General features: G+C 38.8%; 1 protein-coding gene across 3 annotated transcripts in view; it reads right to left on the bottom strand.

Moving 5' to 3' along the window:
• Positions 1 to 4,728: 4,728 nt before the first annotated feature.
• The window catches only part of LOC121921321 (transmembrane protease serine 12-like), a 30,862-nt gene continuing 22,563 nt past the window's right edge, over positions 4,729 to 13,027 (bottom strand). For all 3 annotated transcript variants that reach the window (XM_042449233.1, XM_042449232.1, XM_042449231.1), the window contains exons 4-5: positions 9,341 to 9,483; positions 4,729 to 6,285 (exon numbers count right to left, since the gene is read on the bottom strand). In XM_042449233.1, the coding sequence (XP_042305167.1) occupies positions 6,016 to 6,285; positions 9,341 to 9,483 (413 nt within the window). In that variant the 3' untranslated portion in view covers positions 4,729 to 6,015. The remainder of the gene's footprint in view (positions 6,286 to 9,340; positions 9,484 to 13,027) is intronic.

Raw genomic sequence — 13,027 nt, 5'->3', positions numbered from 1 at the left:
ATGGTTCTACTTTTCATTTTTTAAAAAAATCTCAAAAACATTGTACAGTAAAAACTTACAATAAAGCTAACTGCTAAATAGCAGCCTCACTATAAAACAATACATTAAAACCATGGGGTAACTAAGCACTTGATTTCACAGAGGGAGTCTGGGGCACAACCAAATGAATCTCACTAGCATATCCTATGGAGAGCAAGAGCGTAAAAACCTACCTAGATTGTAGGCATCTTTTCAAAATGAACTTGGCAATTTTTAAAAAATCTTGACAAAATTGAGTGAAATATACAAGGGATAGTTGTTCCTTCGGCAGGGGAACCAATGTTGTGTGCCTTTAAGTAATTTCTGACTTACAGTGACACTAAGGGGAACCAGGGGAGTTTCTTTCCTCTGAGGCTGAGAAAGTGTGATTTGCCTAAGGTCACCTGGTGAGTTTTTATTGGTTTTTTTATGGTATAGTGATGATTTGAACAGTGGTCTTCAAAGTCATGGTCTAGTGGTCAAACCACTAAACCATGCTGACTAACATTGCTAGGTTTTAAAACAATAGGTATGGAGTGTGTATGCAATGCAGTTATTACAGTTTGGGTATTTAAAAAAATATGCTTTTCTACATTGGTGTCCTGTCCTTGTTTGGACCATAGGTCACCCACACTTATTTCCCCATGAAAATGACAGAACAGGTATCATTAACAGTTGATACTGAATTTGAGCAGAATAGAAGTGTTAAAATGATGTGTATTCTTTCCCCCCTCTTCACAGTCTCCATGGGTTTTTGGCAATTTGTATGAAAATGGTATGTGTCAAAGTCATAGTCCTAGAAAATGAGGGGGAAACCTGTTGTTTTTCCTAAACAGGTACTAGAGTCACAGAGTGCAACAGGATAGGAATTTGCTAGATGTAAAACACATTCTTCAGTGCAGTGCTTCGTGCTACCCCACTCCCAGTTCCCAAATACTCAAATACTCCACCAAAACAGTTTTAACATTCTTATAGGGCCTGTACAGACAGGCCAAAATAAAGCTGCTTCGGGTCACTTTGGAGGTATGCTGTTTAAATGACACATGCATCTTAAGAGGCCAGAAGCTGCGCCAAAGCTGTGGGCCAGTCCTTGTACCGAACTTGGTACAAAGGTAGCCCCATGTAGAGCGTATTACAGAAATCTAGACGAGAGATTACCAGTGCATGTACCACTGTTTCAAGGTCCTTTCTGTCCAGGTAGGAGCGCAGTTGGCATATCGGCCTAAGCTGATGCCAAGCAGTCCTGGCCATCGCATCCACTTGAGATGATAACTGTAGAGACGGATCCAGGAGTACTCCCAAACTATGAACTTTGTCCTTAGGGGTAATTGTGACCCTGTCCGGGACTGGTTGACAAATCTCCATCCCCAGACTTAGGGTACCTATCACAAGTACCTTTGTTTTCTCTGGATTCAGCCTGAGTTTGCTTTCCCTCATCCAGCCAATTACCCCAGGCAGGCATCCAGAGGAGAGATTCCGTCCCTAGTCACTAACTGTCAGAGACACAGAGAGATGGATCTGGGTGTCATCAGCATATTGATAACATTGCGCTCTGTGTCTCCATATGATCTCTCCCAGCGGCTTCTTGTAAATGTTAAATAGCATGGGGGATAGAATGGCGCCCTGAGGGACACCTGGTGTCAGCTCTCTCTTAGAGGAGCAACTATCCCCCAGCCTCACCATCTGGAATCTGCCCATGAGGTAGGAACGGAGCCACTGGAGCGCAGTGTCCCCGATACCTAACTCCCTCAGGCGTTCCAGAAGGATACTATGGTCGATGGTATCGAAGGCCGCTGAAATGTTCAAGAGCGCCAGCAGGGTCACACTGTTAGATTGAGAGAACTAGCCAAAAGCACTGGCCATTCTTGTTATAGTAAATCGACATCCACCACTTAGTACTGAGATTAGAAAATCCTGGTGAAGTCCTTTACTGGGATTAGAATCTAGACCTGCCAGTCATAAAACTATATCCCCTTTTGTCCTTCACGCTCTGCACCTTTATATGGAAAGTTTGTGGAGATATAGTTTGGAGGCACACTGTTTCAACATGAACCTGCAAGAGCCTTCACATATGGATACAGTCCCACTTTGATCTGGACATTGTCACAAATCTGTCCAAACCATTTGAGATTTGTCTGAATCAGATGCAGATGCCCACTGGTTACTCTTTTTTTTTTACTTTTTATCTAGTTAAAAGCTCATTATTTAACTTTTAATCAGTTTTAAAGGTAGCTAACCTTATTTTAACATAACTGTTCCAGTTAAAAATGCTGTTTTTATTAAAATTCCAAGTATACAAAACTACAAATGTATAAACATGCATAAAGAACAGAAAAGGGAAAAAGACAGGTTGCATCCATACTGCAGAAATAATATAAGTTAATACCACTTAACTGCCATAGCTAAATTCTATGGAATCCTGGAATTTCTGCGTTCTTTTTAAAAATATTTATTTTAAAATTATTATTATAAGTAAACAACTCTGTACAAAACTTATCATAACAATAAAGCAAAATAAAACAGTTCATCTCACATCTTTGACTTATGTTCTGGATCTCCTTAGGTTCTGTTCAATGTAAGCGGTCATTTTAAAGTCCAGTGCTGTTTCTCTAAATCTAGTCGAGAATGTCTGAACAAATAAATGTTCAGATGAGATGGAGGCTGTCTTCTCTTGTTTCTGTCTTTGTTTACAAAGTCAATGAGTGGGAACTATTTGTCGATGAAAGGTCCTGATTTTGGTCATCCTGATTAACCTGCCATTCTGTCAGACAGTTTTTCAACCATAGGTCCTATACCTTTTTCCATGAAGACACCTCACCTGTTTTCCAACATCTGGCAGTTTCTACACAGGCTGTGGTAATGAAGAAATTATGAGGTTTTTATGTTTCAAATTTGAGTTCCTGTCTACATATATTGATAATAAAAGCATTTCTGGACACAGTTTTACTTCTTGGTTGGTAATCAATGAAATTTATTCAAGCACCAATTGCTAAAATGTGTTTATTTGGGGGCAGTCTAGCCACATGAGTAGAAATATGCCATTATGGGTCTCATGGATAAAGCCTTTTGGGCATTTAGGGACATCAGGACAATTGGGGTTTTAGATTTTGAGGCATGATGGATGATATTTAAGATTCATCTAATGGTGTCAGTTTTCTATATGGCATAAAGCCAGTTTGGTCAATAGAAAAATATTCAGTGATTAATCCTGTTTGCTAGAATTGAGGTCAATAGTTTCACATCATGGTTTATTAATGCTATTGGTCTAAATGCTGAGGTGGGAGGTTGACAGTCACTTCTTTTGGGGATAGGGACAATTCTGGAGGTGTGCCACGATTGGTGACATAGACCTTGTGATATTATCTCATTGAGTAGATCAATGAGGGCAATTTTATTATAACATAACTTGTAAAATCCTCCTGTAAACCCATCTAAGGAATTTCTAGGTTTATGAGACATTTAGACTTATCTATCAGAGAGCACTAGTGCCACAATAAACTAGTTCACAGGATTCCATAGCATTGAACTGTTAAATGGTGTCAAACTGCATTATTTCTCAAAGCAGATTCAGCCATGGAAATGCAAAACAGCCAGAAATGGTGTGGGAGACGATGACATCTGGCTTTCTTTCTTGGTGGTTTTATATACTTTAAAAACCACCAAGAAATATTAATATTTAATAATAAATATTAAAATATTACATCGTATCCTTTTTCTACCAATCCAAACATACTAATTATCAAAACCTACAGAATTATCATTCCCTTTTTCCTCCAAAAAAGATAATATCTCAAAAATATCTCTAGTGGGTTTTCCCCCTAATCAGAGCACATACTTTATCTATTTCAGCTAAATCATTCTGTTTAAGTATAATTGCATCTTTCCATCTTTGTGCATACAACAATTTTGCCACAGTGGTCATATCTCAGAATAATCTTCTATACTTCTTTTCCAATTGTTTGTTCATCAGTCCCAAAAGAAAAAGTTCAAGCTTTAACTGAATATTAACTTTCACCATCTTCATTCACACAATTGTTCCATCTGTGTGCTATATCCAAAGTTCTGAGCCCATTTTATCATTCAGTATTTGACTTGTTCATCTTCCATTTGAAGGTTTAACGAAAATGTATACATTTGGCCCCCTTCACATTCAAGGAAATAAACCTAAGCTCTATCATCAAGCCAAAGAGTAGTCAGGGTGTTCGCCCAGGGCACTGGGAATTTCTTCCTTTTCTCCCTGTTTCTCCATCTTAGTGTTGGTCAGAATCTTCCAACTCTTCCTCTTATCCAAATTCTTCCAGCTCTCTTTTATATTTCTGCAGAAAGCCTTTAGCTTTCTGTACAGAATGCACTAAAAATTGCCTCACTTTCTTTCATCTCTAATAAGGCAACAGGATCCAGGTCTTGTTCCCAAACTCTTAGCAAGTTTTTCTGTTTGTTCCAGGCTTTCTGCTGTTCTTCCTTTTATCACTTCTTTCCAACCTGTTTTTCATGCTCAATTGTTTTTTCTTATTTTATTAGCAATTAATGTCACCTTTATTATTTCTATTGTGATCTATTTTTATTGTTCTTATGTTTGTTGTTACCCGCCTCGATCCAATACAGGGAGAGGCGGGGTACAAATAAATATTATTTATTATTATACATTTTAAAGTCTTTTCAACATTTTCCTCTTATATAATCTTGTTTAAAAACTCAAGCTCTGTTGTTACTCATTCACTCCCAATCAAATGAAGATGGTCATTCACAGTAGAATTACTGCCAACACTGATCCAGAAAGCCTCCCTTTGGTGTAATTCAGTAATTTATAATCTATAAAATTAAAGGGTTGACAAATCGAATGCCCATTAATAAAGAAACAGCAAGCTTTCCTGCTGCTGGGTATGCTCTTTCTCTCACCCACTTGGCCAGACTGCTATCAAAATAACCATCTTTTTTGCTTGGAGCCAAGTTCTCAAGCACTCGTGAGTGAGCCTCTAATTTATTTTTGATCCAGGGAGATATTTCAGACAGTCTAATATTTTGGGCATCGATCACTGAGTAAAGTATCCCCCTGAAGTGGAGCACTCATAGGAGGTTGCAATCGACCATTTTACCACTTGGAAGTGTTCCATTAACTTTTCCTATCACTAAATTCCAACAACTTTGGAGTGATACGCAAGGCAATAAATAAGCAAGGCAAGGAGAACACAGCCTACAACCTATAATGCCCATGTCCCCTTTTGCCATATATGAGTACAGGGTTGTTGGAACCTTACTGCTTTAATACTCTCCATACTCCATCAATAGTGTCTCCTACAGATACAATTCAAAACCACATGAAACAGTTTGCAATTTCATGAATCACAACGTAAACTTTTTTTAAATAATAATTTTGTTCAAGCTGTTTCTTAAGGAAAAATATGTGTTCTGCTTAGTTTGTTATATAGGCAACAGCAGACCAAGCAATTACTGCTATCAAATTTTATAATAGGTGAAAGTCAAATTCTTTAAAAACGTTGGGTATACTTTTGGTCAAAGGTCTCCAGGATGTATGTGCTCCCCATTACAATTATAGACAAGGCAATGGATGGCAAAGAATACTGCACTGGAATTTCAAACTTGGTGTCTATAGTCTATTGTAATGTGCTTTTATTATTAAAATGCCACAGAAAGTATAGCAATATTAAGTATCCATCATGTTCATTTATTCATATATAGGAGGGGTCATGTATGTCAGTAAATGATTAATCCTCTCCTGAGAGGAAAGCATTTCCAACTTAAGAGATCATCTTTATCACAAATACACACACACACATCTTTTAAGTGATCTGGAACAGTATGATATAATGCAATTTGTGCCTAACTAATAATATACTTAAGGTTTACTTTTTAAAACTGGACAGTAAATGTGATTTTCAACCTATGGAGGGGGGATAGACAATATTATTCATTATCATTATTAAAATTAATTTTGCTAAATAAACCACCTTATAAGAAAAATAAATACATTCTAGTTCAGTGGAAGAAAATATTACTACTTTCAAGAGCAAGGTGAAAGGTTACCCATCCCACTGTGAAAACAATGAGAATATGTTTGATGCTCAGAGTGGTAGTTTGGTTAAACAGAGCAGCACGTGTATCCACCCATTTTCTGTAATTAATTAGGCGTACATAGATTCCTGGAAGTCTTGGTCGGCCACAGCCAACACCATAGCTGGTGATTCCTACCAGGTAATACTTTTTGTCATTTCGAGAATAGCACATCAGAGGTCCACCACTGTCTCCCTGGAAAATGAAAGAGACAAAAGAGTCTTGATAATTATATTCTGACATTTTCAGATGCAGGAAGATTTTGACCCAATAACTGACTTCTGCATGTAATGAATTGTCAAAAGAAACAGGCCTGAAACAGATGAGCAGTAAAGTGTGGCTTCCAGCTGCTCTGGGGGCGGTGCATGCAGTTGATGCACACCCCTCGAAGTGGCCAGAAGCCACACAGAGTACACAGCTGGGAAAAGCCAGACGGAAAAGGAGTGGCAAAAGCCACTCCTTGATGATGGTCTGTTCAGGGCCACAGCAGTATCCCATTGACAGATGGCCATCAAGCCGTTTCTTAAAGACCTCCAAAGAAGGAGATTCCACTACACTCCGAGGGAGTTTGTTCCACTGTTGAACAGCCCTTACTGTCAGGAAGTTCTTCCTAATGTTCGGGTGGAATCTCTTTTCCTGGAGCTTGCATCCACTGTTCCGGGTCCTAGTCTCTGGAGCAGCAGAAAATCTGGCTCCCTCCTCAATATGACACCCCTTCAAATATTTAAACAGGGCTATCATATCACCTCTTAACCTTTTTTCTCCAGGCTAAACATCCCCAGATCCCTAAGTCGTTCCTCATAGGGCATGGTTTCCTGACCCTTCACCATTTTGGTTGCCCTCCTTTGGACACACTCCAATTTCTCAATGTCCTTTTTTAATTGTGGTGCCCAGAACTGGACACAATATTCCAGGTGGGACCTGACCAAAGCAGAATATAATGGCGCTATTACTTCTCTTGATATAGACACTATACTTTTATTGATGCAGCCTATAATTGCATTGGCCTTTTTAGCTGCCCCATCACACTGTTGACTCATGTTCAATTTGTGGTCTACTTGGACTCCTAGATCCCTTTCACATGTATAAGACTCTCGTTCAGCCAGGTGTCACCTATCCTATATCTGTGCATTTCACCTTTCTGCCCTAAGTGCAGTACCTTACAATTCTCCGTGTTGAAGTTCATTTTGTTAGCTTTGGTCCAGCTTTCTAGTCTATTCAGGTCATTTTGAATTTTGATCCTGTCCTCTGAGGTGTTAGTTACTCCTTCTAGTTTGGTGTAATCTGCAAATTTGATAAGTATGCCCCCAAATCTGTCATCCAAGTCATTGATAAAGATGTTCTAGTAACTAATTTTGCTTGTAGCATTTTTATGAGAAGAGAAGACTTGCAATACATGAAGTTTAGCCTAGATTTGACACCCTACAAAAGAAGTTGTGAGAACACAGTCCCAACTCCTTTTAATCTGGCTGCCATGTTACTAGGATACCCAGCAATAAGTGTTCAAGCAGCCTAGCCTCCAACTGAATAAGCAGCCAAAGCCACCCTACAGCAGCTGCTACAAGACACCTGCTGCAGTCACTGCTTTCAGCAAGCAGAAGAGTATCTGACTTCAGTTTCACGCTGTCGGTTTGCTGCGGTCCTGCGCTGATTGGGGCCTGACTGGTGCTGGAGTGGCCAGAGGCTGCTCCTATTATTATTATTATTATTATTAATTTATAAAACACTGTAAATTTACACAGTGCTAAACAATACAATCAAGTAAAATAAGTTAAACATGCATTCTACAAAAATAATTAAACATATATATTAATACATCTTAACATTCAAACAATAAAATACAGCAGACAACAAATTAAAATAAAATTGGATAACAATCATGTAATGTCTGAGAATGCTTCCCTGAACAGTATTGTCTTTAACTCAGTTTTGAAGCCGGTTAAAGATGTGATGAACCATGCTAGTGAGAAAGGGAGGTTCCAGGAGTGAAGGGCAGCAAGTGAAAAGGGACGGATCCGGGATGGGGCAGTAAAAATACTTGGCTGGGACAGCATTCCTTGACTACCAGAACGGAGGATGCAAGTGGGAAGGTAAAGAGAAAGAAGTTCTAATAAATAAGGAGGGGCCAACCTATGCAGGGCTTTAAAAGTAATCAACAGAAGTTTGCAATTAATATGGAAAAGGAGGGGGAGCCAATGGAGGGATGACAATAAAAGAGAAATGTTACCAAAACGGTGAGCTGACATGATAATGTGTGCAGCTGAATACTGGACAGAAATTAAAGGACAGAGGTGAGAAAGAGGAAGCCCCTCCAGGAGGTGGTTACAAAAATCAGTCATGAGTCCACAAGGGCATGGACCAGAATCTTGACAGTAGAAACTGAAAGAAACTGTTGGATTTTAGCAATATTATAGTGAAAGAATCAGCATGCCTTGGCTATGGCCTGAATCTGGCGGATGCACGACAAGGAAAAATAAAAAATGTAACCAAAGCTGTGGGTTTCCTGCACAGGTCAAATAGAGATATTGTCAATAAGAACAGAAAAGGAATATTTCACGGTAGGTTTTGGTGGAAAAATAAGAAGCTCGATTTTGGACATATTGAGCTTCAAATGCCAGTACCTCATTCTGTCTGAAGTCTCAAATTTTTTTTTAAAAAAATTCAAGCTACAGGTTACAAATAAAAAAATCCTATGTTATGGATCATAACCAGGATATACACAGGTGCAAAGAAGAGCAACCTTCACTCTCCTTGGAAATTATCAGTTTTGGATGGAAGCAAAATAGTCTTAAATCAGCTACACTGGTGCCTCGGGATACGAAATGATCGCGTTACGAAATTTCCAGGATACGAAAAAGTTGGATTGGAAAAAACTGTTCCGGGTTACGAACTATTTTTCGGGTTACGAAATTCATTTCGGCGCGAAATTCAAATGCGAAGCGCGGCTATAGGCTTTCCAGCGCTAACGGAAAGCCTTTTCGGGTTGCGAAATTTTCGGGTTACGAAGGGAATGGCGGAACGAATTAATTTCGTAACCTGAGGTAGCAGTGTATTACTAAGATCTTCATTTGAGGAATAACCACATCTATTGATAGAAGACAATGGTAATGATGACAAATACAATTTTATCATGGTCCTTCTGATAATCTATTTTGCTGCATAACGTGTTGTCAACTAATATCTATTCCCCAATCTACTAGTGACTGATTGGTATACAACACATTTTAAAATTGAATTTCTTCCATTTTACCTGACAGCTATCAACCTCTCCACCTTCAGAGCCAGCACACAACATATTCCATGATACTGATCCAGCATACCACTCAAAACTGTTACAGATATATAGTGGGAAGACGTCAACCTGAGCTTCTTGTAATATATAATTTACTTGACCTGTAATGAAAGCATAAAATAATACTCTTGACATCCACATTTTAAACTATTTTTTTAAAAAAATCTTTTATACAGAAATGATGGAAAATCAAATAACTTAAGTTACCAAATGTGTGCACAATATGGCATAATTAGACGGATAACAGTTTTATAACCTTATTGTGTTACACTTGAATATCTGAAGGATGAATTGAGTTTGCAAGACACATCACCATGATATGCAAGGTAGCTAGAATACAAATTGATTTTTCTAAGATGTGTTAGTATTTATAGCTCACTTTTCTGTGGTATGTTACCCAGATAAGACAAAACATATCACTTTACATCTAATAAAAATAACAGCACACGTACCAGTTCTAAAATGATGAAAGCTAGTGATAGTTAAGAAAACATGGCAGTTATATGATACCTGTATAGAAATGTACACTATCCTGTAATTATAAATATAAAATGTTCTAGAAAACCTTTAATGTATTATCAAATCCCACCTCTCATGCTAAAACTATTAAGATACAATACATATACTGAGACAATATCAAAACATTTTTCATGGGGACCCATACTTCACATAACAAGATCTCAGACCCTAGCACTGAGATTCTTAGGTTTTTGTTGGTCACCTCTAGCAGGAGATGAGGGGGCAAATTCTCTGGTTTTGGTGGGCTTATCTCTGGGAATGGTCTTCTGTCTTGAAGAAAAATATGATTTCTCAATCTCTCTCCCATTCTCCCTATATGTGTTTCTTTGAACGAGACGCTATGAACAACTGTCCTGAAATGCTTTCTACACTTTAGAAGAGGCGATTTCAATAAACTTAGGGAAATATCCTGTGCTCAGTAATACTAAAAGAGTTCATGATGAGTGGGAGTGTCTTAAAAGCGAGGTATTAAAGACATAATTTTAAACAGTTCCAGTGAGGAGAAAAAATGGCAGGTGTTTAATGAAATGAGAATGGATGTCTAAGACAGTCAGCTGAGCTAAGATTTAAAAGGGACATGTACAATAAATGGAGAAGGGATAACCAAAGAAGAAAGTAAAGAAATAGGCAGCATGTGGGGGAGAAAGTCAGAAAAGCTAAAGTGTACCATGAGCTCAGGCTTGCCAAAGAGGTTAAAAACAATAAAAATCACTTTTATGGTTATATCTGTAGAACAAACAAATGAAAGGGTTACTGCACTGAGAAGATAGCAAAATGCTAACAGGGTATTGAAAAGGCAAAATTACTCAACACCTTCTTTGCTTTGGTCTTTTCTGAAAAGAAGAACAATGCTTAGCTTAAGAAAACTGGACCAGATGGTGCAGATGGGGAAATCAGCACAGAATAGATAAAAATTCAAGTTTCCAGGGACAGATGACCTTCATCTAAGAGTATTAAAAGAACTGGCAGAAGTAACAGAACTACTGGCAATAATATTTAAGAATTCTTGATGAACAGGAGGAGTCCTAGCAAACTGGAGGAGGGCAAATGAGCCCCCCAAATAATTACGGCCAGTCAGCCTGACATCAATATCAGGAAAGATTCTAGAACAGGTCATTACCTATTTGTTGTTGTTAACTGCCTTCCAGTCAATCTCAACTCATGGCGATGGATCCTGGGGAAAATGTCCAGATGTAAATGAAAGGTGACAGGGTTATCATGTGTCACCAGCAGCCATGATGAGTCAGCATTTGGGCTGTGCTGAATCACAGGAGGTGACATCATCACCAGCAGAAAACTGCAAAATCACCCTGCATGGGGGAACTGTAAATAGGTTATACAGTAGGAAGAGGCTGGACAAAGTGCCTGTGTGTTGCACATGTATATAAGGGAGGAACCTCATTGTACAGTGTGGGTGTGATGGTGTGTGGTGTATTGCTTGCAAATAGCTTTGATGGTTGGAACGAGATTGTATACAGCAGACAGCTCAGGTGGATGTGACGGTCAGGAGCACTTGCTACCAGCTTCGGCTGATACGCCAGCTGAGGCCCTTCCTGGAACCAGGAGACCTTGAAACATGCACTGGTAACCTCTTGACCCGAGTTCTGCAATGCACTCTACATGGGGTTACCCTTGTGCCAAGTTCGGAAACTTCAATTGGTATAAAACATGGCAGTTGGGCTGGTCACGGGCACATCTAGAACTGCCCATATTACACCGGTTCTAAAATCTCTCCACTGGCTGCCTATCAGCTTCCGGGCAAGGTACAAGGTGTTGGTTCTAACCTTTAAAGCCCTACATGGCTTGGTCATGACTACTTGTGGGAGCTCTCTCCTCATTGTCGATTTTATATCTTTTTTGATTGTAGAAAAAGGTAAGTCCTTCAATTCGTTCCCACTTGTAATTAATGTTTAAGTGTTTCAACAACTGTGTCAGTGATTTATATTTAGTTCTTGCCGCCAAGATCTGTGGAGGAAGGTCTTTGAAAATTCTTGTTTTGATGCACACAATAAATAATTTCATATCGTGGCATAAATTGTGGAGGTTGGGAATGGGTAGACACTTCCTGATCTTAATTAAGAATTTATACTCAGATACTAGTATCCAAGTAAGAGTAAATAACACAGGACAATTATCAGAAGAGTTTAAAACTTCCAGGGGTATGAGACAAGACTTTCTGCCTGCCCCATTTTTGTTTAATATTTAAATGATATAACTGCTCAACTGGTCAATAACTCAAATTTTCCTGTGTCCTTGGGAAATTGGAGAATTAATATTCTACTATATGCGGATGATATAGCGGTAACTGGGTGGGCATGAGGCATGAAGGAAGATGAGATCGATGCTTAATATCTGTCTCACGCTGTTAACCCAAGAGAACCGAGGGTTGTCCCAACCATACCACAAACCCTTTCTCTGCTCCTATGTAATGCCAGGTCATTTAGGAATAAAGCCCATATAATCTACAACCTCTTGGAAGAAGAAAATGCCAATCTGGCTTGTATCACAGAGACCTGGTTGGGGGCCGAGAGTAATGCAGTTTGGGCCCAGGCCCTCCCAACCGGTTATGTCGTTAAGGAGCAGGTTAGGGAAAGTGGGCGAGGGGGAGGGATTGTCTTAGTCCATAAAAACATTCACACCTTGGGTTCCCCAGAGAAGAGAAGGAGGGAAACACTAAGGAAACAGCGACCCCTGGTGGCTGAAGGTGCAAACAGAAGAAAGTAAATAAGATATACAAAGGACAAAAGTTAATTAAAACTAAATAAAAAATAAAAATAAAATAAAAATAATAAAATAATAATAATAAAAAACAGGGCACTGAGAGTAAGTAAAGACAGGGACTGCTCTAAAGTTTCTCAAAGACTTAAAACGTCTGCTGATTAAACAAGATCAAGAAAGTGAAGATGGCGACAGGAACAAGACAACAGCAACAAAAAGTACAACAACAACAACTTCAAATACAAAGAAGACCCTCTCTAGAATTGACAAAAACACAAGATACAAATTTATTACTATTGGACGAAATAAGACAATTGAGACAGGATATGAAGAGAGATAAGGATGATTTAAGAATGGATATGAAGAGGGACAAAGAGGATTTGAAACAAGACATGGAAAGAATGAAGA

Source organism: Sceloporus undulatus, chromosome 2, assembly GCF_019175285.1.
Source record: "Sceloporus undulatus isolate JIND9_A2432 ecotype Alabama chromosome 2, SceUnd_v1.1, whole genome shotgun sequence".
In the NCBI taxonomy this organism is placed as follows: Eukaryota; Metazoa; Chordata; class Lepidosauria; order Squamata; family Phrynosomatidae; genus Sceloporus; species Sceloporus undulatus.
Note: the sequence above shows the minus strand (reverse complement) of the source record. Positions and strands in the feature narration are given on the sequence as shown.